Source organism: Apostichopus japonicus, chromosome 19, assembly GCF_037975245.1.
Source record: "Apostichopus japonicus isolate 1M-3 chromosome 19, ASM3797524v1, whole genome shotgun sequence".
NCBI classification, from domain to species: domain Eukaryota; kingdom Metazoa; phylum Echinodermata; class Holothuroidea; order Aspidochirotida; family Stichopodidae; genus Apostichopus; species Apostichopus japonicus.
The window spans coordinates 3,165,416-3,176,911 of NC_092579.1; the positions used below are offsets into that span (position 1 = coordinate 3,165,416).

An 11,496-nucleotide genomic window follows, 5' to 3' on the forward strand; every position below is an offset into this window, starting at 1 on the left:
GTAAGAAAACATGAAGGACAGTCCTTTATTGGTCTGGTAAATTTACCACAAAGTGTGACGAAAGAATTTGTATTTCTCTGTTAGTAAATTATTCGCGTTGTGTAAAGGAAAGTAGGTAAACTTGATAACAACTTAAAAACGACACCCAAAATCTGCTGCTGCCACCGTACCGGAGGGAAGGGGGGGGGTCCTTTATTCATTTTACTTAATTCAACTTATCAAGGAACTATTACCAAAGGTTTGTTTTACCATGATTCTTGACAAACTTTTGGAAAACCAGAATGACAAATGCCAGTGAGGATGAATGGTGCGTTTTCACATCAGTTTATTCACTATCATCACATGGATGGGGTTTCAAATGAGCTATATGTTGGCTTCCTAACCCTTGGGGATTACTGACCGAACTATGCATGCTTCTGTACATGTACAAATGTAGCATGAGCAGGAAGCTGCTCCCGGTTGTTTACTTTTCCAGAAATATGTGAAAGGGAGGATGCATTTACTCATTTCTCAATTCCCTGACATGCTGTGAGTATATACAAGTGAGGACGTTGTTGGTTAGGAATTCTAATGCACTGTGGTATAAAATTTAAATGTGGGGGCCAACCCCTTTCTTGTCAGAGCCGTATATTGAGATATACGGCTCTGTTTCTTGTGACCAAGCAACCTGTGTTACAAGAAGTCTCCTGAATGAGGGCGCTTTCTCTTCCAATCGTAAATTCACTAGTCATCATGGCGGACACACAAGACGATGGGCGACTTCAGAAAATGGAAGTGGATTATTCAGAAACCGTCGATAGGCGGGTTCCAGAATGCGAAGCTTTAGTGAAGGTAAATTTATCTTTTTTTAAAATTGTTTTTGGTAACTAAATGAATAGAGTTAACAGTTGTAGTCCCAATTTGCTCACCCAGTCTAAGTCAGTACATGTGCAATCACTGTTTAGGCTACCCAGCCTAAGTAAGGTTAGGCCTAGTTCCACGAAACTATTGTTCCTTTATCATCGCTACCAACACCAAAAGAACCAGCAACAGTACGAACTGTTAGGCATAGATTGCATATCAATGCATTACTTTAGGCTACACAAATGAAATCCTAGCATTGTGGGAATTGTTAGGTAATAGCCGTTAAAGGTATTGAGACTGGTGGTAGTGAAAAAGGGCTAGGCCGAGGCGCAGGTTACAACTTAATAATGCAATTGAATGTGCAGTCTATCATCAAGTGCTGTGGTATTGGTAACTCCCCTGATTAGTAGTACTTTAGGGCTATTTAGAAGTAAGAATGAAAATTCTTTCTAAACTTGGCCAATAGCACTAAAACAACTAGCTTTCTGGTGTTTTTATGGGTACAATTATAGAATACAGGGCCATTCATTAACTCTTCCCAGCATCCGGATGCGCGGATGCGCGGTGTGTCTGTACATGTCCGTACACGTATGACGCCCTCTAAAATTCTATCACGTATTTCATTTTGACTCCGCATCCGCGCATCCACCCCGGGAGTACTAGGAATGGACTTAAATAATTTTCGAAAGTTTCCCCATATACCATCATGTATTTCATTTTGACTCCCTCTAATTTCCATCACGTATTTCATTTTGACTCCGCATCCGCGCATCCGCGCATCCACCCCGGGAGTACTAGGAATGGACTTAAATAATTTTCGAAAGTTTCCCCATATACCATCATGTATTTCATTTTGACTCCCTCTAATTTCCATCACGTATTTCATTTTGACTCCGCATCCGCGCATCCGCGCATCCACCCCGGGAGTACTAGGAATGGACTTATATAATTTTCGAAAAAGTTTCGACATATACCATCACGTATTTCCAATACTGAAAGTCCCGTATGTACGAAGATATTCCACATCAATAGTGTGTCGTTCTTAAAAGGCATCCGTACATGTGTGACGCCCTCTAAAATTCCACCACAGAAGTACTAGCAAAGGACTTAGGAAATTTTTGACTCCGCATCCACGCATCCGCGCATCCACTCAAAAAGAAAGAACTGGGACTTTGACATATTTTACTCACATACGTACTGGGGTGAGACTGAGCATCCGCGCATCCGGATGCTCAGATAGTATCATCGAGTGGCCCTGTATTCTATAATTACTCCTTTTTATGAATGTGAGATGCAGTATGCCAAGGCTATGACATTTTTGGCATTGCTGTGTTAAATTTTCAACCAAACTAAATGAATGTACTACTAGTAGGCTACTAGCCTAGCAACTTTTTTCTTTTGGAAAATGAATATGTTATGGTTCCTTAATTTCTGTATAGGCCCATTAACGTGCTAAAATTGCTAGAAGTTTTCGAAAAGTACTTTCCTGGAGGTATTTACTCTCCGAATTGTTCTAAGACATTCTTTATGAACACACAAAATGACTGCATAGTCCCAGTGAGGTAAATATTCCTCCAGGGTGGTACTAAAACAGTTAAAGAATTTGACCAAAAGTGACCATATTTTGAAAATCTGGCATAATTAGGATCAATACAGCATACCTATAATTGTATTTGACTGAAACTCCTCCAACCCTTCCTTGCCACCTAATGATTTTAAACTTAAGTGTATCAACATGTTAGCTAATCATCATTTTTGTTGAATTTTTAAATTGCCAGGATGGAAAACTTTCGGAAGCTGTGGAAAGCTTATTATCATTGGAAAAACAAACAAGAATGGTAAGTATAAAGTGCATGTAAAGGTAAATACACCTTCAGATTTTCAATGAAATTCTGATTGATGTGACCTGAAGTTTCGTAAAATTTGACAAATTTATGCACTTTTATGTAAGCAATGGCAATTCTTCCTGCATCTGATGTGATCTTCCTCGCGTCAACATGTAACGTTGCATGTGTGGAGCTGCAAGGAAACAAAATTGATGATATTTGCTTCCCTATATATTCCTGAAATAAAATGTTGCATGGATGTTGTTGATTTTTTTTATTGTCTTAACAGGCTGCAGATATGCAATCTACTGCCCGAGTGCTGGTTGCGATTGTACGATTATGCTTTGAAGTTAAAAACTGGGAAGCCCTGAATGAAAACATCCTTGTACTGTCAAAGAGAAGGAGCCAGTTGAAACAGGTATGAGTCAAAACTGATATCACAGACAAAAAGAGAATTTAACCAATGGTTGCAAAAGTACTGATATTAAAGAATACCACCCCCTAGCCCTCCCTTCTTAACTACTGTATTTACCAGATTTCTGCTGTCTATCAAATTTCGAACTCACTGACTGAAAACTACCCGAGAGAGTTCATATTTATTGATTTACATTAATGGCAACATCACAAAGACTACAGTATTTAACACCTCATTTCAATGTTATTTACTAACTTGACTAGTCAAGTTTTATTCCAGATACGTGGAAGTAAATTCCAGAAATAGGTTCATCAAAGAGCGAAGACATTTTGGCAAGATTAAGATTCAAGTCTGTGACCTGAGGATTACATTGTTGATTTACTTTGAAAGGAAATGTCTGAAGATTTCTGATTGCCTTTTGTATCATGTAGTTTTTCCCATAATCTGGTGAAAAAAATGGTTGAGTGTCAATATTTTAGGATCAATTACTTCCTATTTACTGTTCACTTGGCAACAAAGTCTTCAGACATTATTTAAGTGTGATCAGTTGTAATTTCACATTGTAGCGTTAGGGTTAATGATATCAGGCAAAGAAAGGATTTGTCAAGATTTAAAATGTTTAAAATGTTTTTTTTTTTAAATGCAGGCTGTACAGAAGATGGTACAAGAAGCATACACGTACTTGGACAAGACACCAGATCTAGACACCAAATTAAAATTGATCGATACTCTAAGGACCGTAACTGCTGGCAAGGTGAGCATACTCAGTAATCTAATAAAGTTAGATGATAAAAGAAACTTTGAGATGAATTTTTTGCATTAAATAACAACGTATCAACCCAAGTAACCATCTGCCTATGCAAACTGTATTTTGACTCGCCTTGTTAGTGATTAGTTATTTTACATGTTGACATGACAATCAAGGACAGTGTATTTTGAGGTCTGCTCAAAACGAGACATCCAAAAACATGCTCTTTTCAGATTGCGGATTTTCATGTTTTGCTGGGTTCAGATTATCTTGCATGGAATACGTTCGATGTTTTGTCAATCTATTCATAACTTGAAATTGTCTTGATGTTTGGGATTAACAGTCATTTTGTGGCGTTTTTTGATTAGACATCCGATATTTTTCACATTTTCTTCAGATTTATGTTGAAATTGAGAGAGCCCGACTGACCATGACACTTGCCAAGATCAAGGAGAACCAAGGAGAGGTTGCAGAGGCTGCCACCATCTTACAAGAACTACAGGTAGGAGAATTTTTAACGGCTGGTCTGATGTATGGATGAATTTATCAGGCTCAATCGATAATGTCATTGATTTAAATGTGGTTAATGTGGAATAAGTCCATGTTGTTTGTAGTCTATGTGGGATACATTACTTTCTTTGATCTTACACATTGAATCACTGACAAAATTTGTGACAAATATCTTGAAAATTAGTTAGATCCATTGCCTCATCAGGCTGGCAACTAACATAGACTGACCATCTGGTATCACTACTACCCAATGGCGGGTTGTAACTACTTTGCCACAAAAAAAAAAGGTTTAATAACAAGAGAGGCAATGTAAGTAAGTGACTTTCAACAAAATGATGATAGGTGTTATATAGATGTTAATCAAGGCTTGTTTAGGAGGTTCATGTCAAACTTGAGGTTGTTTAGTATAATTGTTCAAAAATACACACAAAATGCTTCTCCTTTTGTAGAATTGAGTAGATATTCACACAACAGGTAGTCATAATAATTGCTGGGCAGTCATCCATGTATGAGGTGTTTAAGAAATACAAGGTCAATATTTATTTGCATGTTTTTTTGTGTTTCAGGTGGAGACATTTGGCTCTATGGAAAGAAAAGAGAAAGTTGAATTCATTTTGGAACAGATGAGACTATGCTTAGCTAAGAAGGATTACATCCGAACCCAGATCATAAGCAAGAAGATTAGTCTCAAGTTCTTTGAGTCGACAGCAGAAGAAGTTCAGGTAAGGGAAAGATATATTTTGTCTTGTGATGTAAAAGCTTTGCATAAAAGTGGAGGTTTTGAATCAATGATAGGGCTAGTTAGTGTTAATATAAATTGAAGAGTCATTATGTTATGAGTGAAGGAAGGGTTTGGTGTTGATTCTTTGTCTTTAACAGCATTTGTGATTGGTTATAAAGTTTGGTGTTAATGCATTTTGGTTGCTGGAGTGGTAACCTTCACTTTCTAAGTTAGATACTAGGTACTCCAATAGTTTTTCTTCCACGAATGCTGATTGAATTTTTCTGTTTGGTTTCACTACAGGCTCTTAAGCTTCGATTCTATAAACTGATGATAGAAATTGACGAACATGAGGGGGCTTACCTTGACATTTGCAAGCACTACCGAGCAATCTTTGATACCCCCATCACCAAGGAGGATTCTAACAGCTGGAAAGAGGTCTGTTGGAACAGTTTATCAAAGTGTTACCTGGATTTCACTTTAAGATTATATCTAATACATTCGGTTTGAAAGAGAAACCAAGGACTTGCATATAAATTGCTTCAAGAATATAATTGAGTCTGAAATGTTAAAACAAAAATAAATTATAAATTATATGGAACTTGTACATTGATCTCCTGCTCTCAGCTTCATAGCTTGTTGAGATACAAAAAAATTGCATTTCATCAATTTTATCTTTCTGCATGATGTCATTGCACAAATTTGTGTTGTCATGCATGGACTACACCAAAAACCGCTCTTATTTTCATTTAAAATAGAAATGATTATGTCACCTTGGGAGTAATTCAACTCTGAGACAGAATGATTTTATTTTGCAAAGGTATGACCAAGTCCCTTCATCAAAACTAAATCTTGATTTCAGTTGAAGAGTGGTCTTATATCACATCAGTGAAAAATTGTGAAAAACAAAGAGATTTTTTTCTTGATGTGTCATCCATGTTTGACATAACAAATTATTTTGCAAGGTAGGAAAGTCAAATAAATGAGTAAACTGAAAAATATCTCAGAAATGGTGCAAGCCATCAAGACAGGTGTTGGACTAATGTGCTCCTCATTACTTGCTCGATATTGTATATAACAATTGGGGACACAACTTATTTCATTTAAATATTAAAGAGGGTCAAGCCGTTCTTGAAACTTCAAGAACAGAGGAAGAATGCAATATCTCTCTTTTGGGTATCGAAACGTAGTTTTTTTTTTCTTTCACTAATGAGAATTATTTAATTATTGTTAGATTGAATTATTTGTTTCTTATTTGTTCTTTCAACAGGCTTTAAAGAACGCTGTTCTGTATCTCATCTTAGCTCCGTACGACAACGAGCAGTCGGATTTGATTCACCGTGTTAGCTTAGAGAAACAGCTTGAGGAGATACAGGTGTACAAGTGAGGACATGCTTAATTATTTGTCACAAGGCAATGCTATTCTGTTGTTTGATTGGTTCAGCTGGATGACAAGGTGCAGTAAAAGGCTGTCAGGGGGGCAAGGGAAGGGGCTGTCAGGGGGCAAGGGAAGGGGCTTTCAGGGGGGCAAGGGAAGGGGCTGTCAGGGGGGCAAGGGAAGGGGCTGTCATGGGGGCAAGGGAAGGAGCTGTCAGGGGGCAAGGGAAGGGGCTGTCAGGGGGCAAAGGAAGGGGCTGTCTGGGGGGCAAGGGAAGGGGCTGTCTGGGGGGCAAGGGAAGGGTTTGAGGATGTATTATTCTGTATGGATTTGCCACAAAATGGATTGCCATAGCAACCAATTATACAATTTGGGACTACTAGATAGACTTGTCTTCAACAACTCTTCAAATATAGATGTTTACTAAGGTTCCAGTTGTATCTTAGAGACTTGTTGTATCGCAAGAACATTCAAGGAATTGTCTGGTGGAAGATTTTGATACATTGTCCTCATAGTTCTTATTTTTCTCTTTCTGACCATGTGAAAATTGTCCCCTTTTTGACGTTTTCTTCTTGTAGGAAATCTGGTTTTCAAATTCACCAGTTTCTCACCAAAAGCACTGTTTGTTCGAACGCATCAATATAGTGAATGACACAATGCGGGCAAATAGGCAAAACGAGCGACTTGAAGTTAGCACTCCAATTTCCGCAGCAAAAACACTCACATGTACAGGCACAGGTGATTGCCTATTATATATCACGCACATTGCAAACGTAGGTATACAGCCTACCATGCCCAGCTGGTACGTACACAGCGTTGCCCATTATACACTCTCACACTCAAATCACAGTTCATAAACCATTCCTTGAAATCGCTTTACAGTAAATGGAAGCTTGATAAGTGATTGGAACATCGAAAGTTGAAACTTGGCGGAATCGATGTCAGAGCAGAATGTAGTACCGAGAAGCTTAGGCTTTGCAGAACTGTCCGATTGTAAACATTAGAGTAGCCTACATGCAAACGTTCTTCGCATTGGAGCTGGACAGTGCGATGTAAACAACAAAGAGTCTGCTGTTCAAACTAATCACGAAATTGCAGATGCACCAATTATATAACGTCTTGTCAATTCTGTTAAAACATATATTTTATAAGAAATTACACCGAAAATAAAGGAAGAAATTAATCTATATTCAATCACATTTTTTGTTGTGATTACTGTAGGAACTGTTTTGAGCGTAGGTTATGTCGCAATCTGGATTTGCGAAGATGACGTCATGTTCGCTACTGTTCAAAGTATATTTGAAATATCCATCGTAAACGTTTAAAAAGTACACAATTAAAAAAATGTTTCTCTGTCAAGCAACATTAGCGTTCTCATACTTTAAAAACATGTTTGGAAAATTATTTATCGTTTCTTAAGGTAACTTTAATGGGCTACCAGACAATTCTTTTAATGAATTTCTAATCACTATTATCTTAAAAATCTCATGTTATTTAAAATTTTGATTTCATGTTTTCTCTCATTGTGTTCCTCCTCTTGAAACCTGTCAGTCGTGTTGGTTTACACTTATAGTCTTACGGGTGTATGCAATAATACATTTAAAGATATCACTCAAATCTATAATTTCCAGCTCACTGAAAATTGCAAATGATTTTTTCTTTATAAATTTTTCTTTTCTCTTTCTCAAGGGATCTCTTGAAGAATTTTACGACCGTAGAATTGATGAGATGGCAGCAAGTCTGTAACATTTATGAGAAAGAACTGAAGGAGGGGTCCGAGGGCAACCCAGTCACCGGAGTGTTCTCTGATTTGGAAAAGGGAAAGAAGCGATGGGTAGATCTTAGAAATAGAGTAGTAGAACATGTAAGTTTTTTGTAACTGTAGGAATCAAAAAACATTTTCAATGTCAATTTTGTTGAGTAACCTGACCAACTTGTACATGTACGTATATTACAAAAAATTTGACACAAGTTAATTACTTTATACAATGTAATCTCCAGCCACATCTCAATAAGGCAATTATGGACAATTATGATGAGCTTGTTTTGATATGTTTACATTGTATTTGTCTGTCGCATGTTTTTGATTGTCTACTTTCAACATTTACTGCAAGAATGTGGGTCACAGTGCAAGATTTGTCAACATAGATGTGACTTTACTTGACAATATTTGTCAGCTTCCAAAGATAAGGAAAAAGCCGTCGTTTCTGAAAAGCAAGACTTCATTTTGAAATCTCCAAGAAGGGACTTGATGTAACACTACCATGATTACATGGTTTGCAGTCTCAGTGTAACCTTTTTACTAACAGGTAGTTAGGCCATACAAAAAGACCAACAATAGTTCACATGTACCAAGTCACTTGTTTAACATGATACCCATTAGCCTGGCCCTTTTAACTTTGTTTCATATGAGAAAAAGTGACTTGTGTCACTTACTTCATCCACTTACAGTGTCAGGAAAAAGTTGTGTAATTCCCCCCACCCCCATCCCCTCCCCCACCCAAACCCCAAAAATGTTCCTACAGTAGATGAGAATTTCTAGAGCCAATGTCAATGTTTTGATTTGTTACAGAATATTCGAGTAATGGCCAAGTATTACAACAGGATCAGCATGAAGAGGATGGCTGAACTCCTGGAACTCTCTGAAAGTGTAAGTTTTCTGTTATATTTCCTCGTTCAAACCCACCATGCAGGAGATCTCACCGATTGTACCATGAAGTTTAATGTCATAGGAATGGCCGGTTTATCTTGCTGTGTTTCTTGAGATGACAAAGTTACAAAGAAAAAGTCAAAGATTAAAGGGTTAGAAAGGCTGGAATATTTTTAATTAAGTATGGATGGAGAAATAAATCTGTAAATAATTTTGATTTGGTCTTAATAACAAGAGATTTAGCGTGAAAAGTCCTTTAACTTGTTCTCTGCAGGAAGCTGAAGAGTTTCTTTCAACCTTGGTAGTCAAGAAGACGGTGTTTGCAAAGGTGGACCGTCTAGCCGGTATCATCGACTTCACAGCCCACAGAGATCCCAACGAGGTCCTTAATGCTTGGTCCAACAATCTGAATGAACTCATGCAGCTTGTGAATAAAACCACACACCTAATCAACAAGGAAGAAATGCTGCACCAATTCACCAATTAGAGGCATAGACAACGAACGATGCGTTCACCTCTAGGTATCAACAAAGGTTAGCTGTACCATGGATTTAACATGTCATTGAAAGAGACCAAGGCATCTGCCTCCGTGTAAAATATGCTCTTGAACTTTGCGCATTCAACAGCTGAGGAACTACTTTCAATCCTCATAAAAATCAATGGGGTGACTCTGCTTGGTCAATCAATAAGGACTTTAACCCTTATTATTCAAGGATGATATTTTCTTCTGAAAATTTCAATATTCAAGTAAAAGAAATAGTTTGTGAAGCATATTCTCGACATGATTTCAAGATGGTAATGTTTTCAAAATAAGATTTCCATGTAGTTGTTTGGTTATCATGCTATGATGTAAAGGCATGCATACATAAATTTCAAATATTATGTAGGGGCATTTACTGAGGCATTTTCAGTATATAGAGAAGGCACCCTCTGCTTAAGTTTCAAATATTTAAAAAGGGCCAACTGCACCTGCAAGGCTTCTGTGTTCATTGGTCGCGATCATGAATCTATGACCTTTTACTGTCCATTTGCGTACAAAGTTTGCTGCATGTTACATGGACTGTAAAAATCCCTTTGATTTTAGCAATCAATAGTTCTTGTGCAGGTTTTATATGCAAACTCACAGCTAACCTTTCAACTTGCTGAATTACCTTGTAAAGTACCAGGATTTCATTCGTTTTGTATTTCTGTTGTAGACTTTTCCTTGATCTATGGGAACTTTGATATTCAGAAAAAGATAGCAAAAAAATTCAAATCTCTGTTGTCACTTGCTGGAATTGCTTTTAATGTCTCTGCTCAGATGACCTTTCTGTGCAACTGGCAAGGGCATTTTCACGACGACTGTCTTTGTAAGGAGGAAGAGCGTCATAAAAGCCCTGACATTGTGTATGTGTGCTGACCAATCTGGAAGCAGCAAATCAGTTTCAACTTTTTTAAAAAGTCGAGACCGAATTTTGTTTGGTTTTGTTTGTTTAAAAATATTACATGACTCCCTCTCACTTGTACTCAGGTAAATCAAACTTGCACTATTTCTTTTCATAATGTGACTGGAAAGCCATAATCTGCACATTAGTATAATGTGCCCCACAGATTTAGAAGATCACCATAACATGCTTTAATTCATTTCAGAATTTTAATAATGACTATTCCAACTTAAAAGTGATGTTTTTCAAATCCGTATCATTTTCATCCTTTGGGGATGTAAATGTAAATTGATAACTTAAAAACATCTTTGTTTTTGTCAGATTAAACATTTGTATAATGTCCATGCCAGTCTGTTTTCCTTCTTTTGCTCCCGTTTTTCTTTTTGTAACATGAATAGAGTAACTTTTCAAATGTCAATGTGGGAAGGGGAGGGGGACTGAGGCTGGATAAAGATCACCCCCTTCACCCCTTACATTAGTGACTGTTATCCACAATTTATGGAATCATCCATTCCCAGCTGTATAGGTGTGCCAGAATGAGACCACAACTTGTTCAGGAACCAGTGCCAGATAAACTCTCCTCAGGGCCTTAAGGCAATGAATGTAAACTCTTTCTCACCGCCCCACCCCCCTCCACCCCCTCAGCCTCCACAACCCAGGTTTGCAGGTACAACCTGAAAATATAAAGTTGGTATTCCTTGCTTGGAAATATTCATAATGGCCACCATCTGCTGATGGGATAATCCAGCACCGGCATGACTAGTGGAGTTACAGGCTGTCAGGGAATTAGTCAACAAGTGTGCAGTACATCAGAAGAATTGGCCAGAGAATTGAGAATTGGCCAGAAAATTGACCTAATACAGAAAGCTGGTTAGGTCATAATTACATGTCTCTATGGACATTCCTTTAATATGATTAAATTTATATTTTGATTGGAAGTCTCTACTATTGAAAACATAAAAATTACAAATCCATGCAAAA

The 11,496-nt window shown here is 37.6% G+C and overlaps 1 protein-coding gene across 1 annotated transcript; it reads left to right on the plus strand.

The window, feature by feature from the left end:
- Positions 1–676: 676 nt before the first annotated feature.
- On the plus strand, positions 677–10,857 carry LOC139959567 (26S proteasome non-ATPase regulatory subunit 12-like). The gene is made up of 11 exons (XM_071957287.1): positions 677–831; positions 2,622–2,681; positions 2,959–3,087; positions 3,731–3,838; positions 4,230–4,334; positions 4,909–5,064; positions 5,367–5,501; positions 6,334–6,446; positions 8,131–8,305; positions 9,014–9,091; positions 9,366–10,857. Exons 1-11 carry the CDS (start codon positions 691–693, stop codon positions 9,576–9,578), a joined length of 1,413 nt encoding a protein of 470 aa, XP_071813388.1. The 5' UTR covers positions 677–690; the 3' UTR covers positions 9,579–10,857.
- The last annotated feature ends 639 nt before the right edge of the window (positions 10,858–11,496 follow it).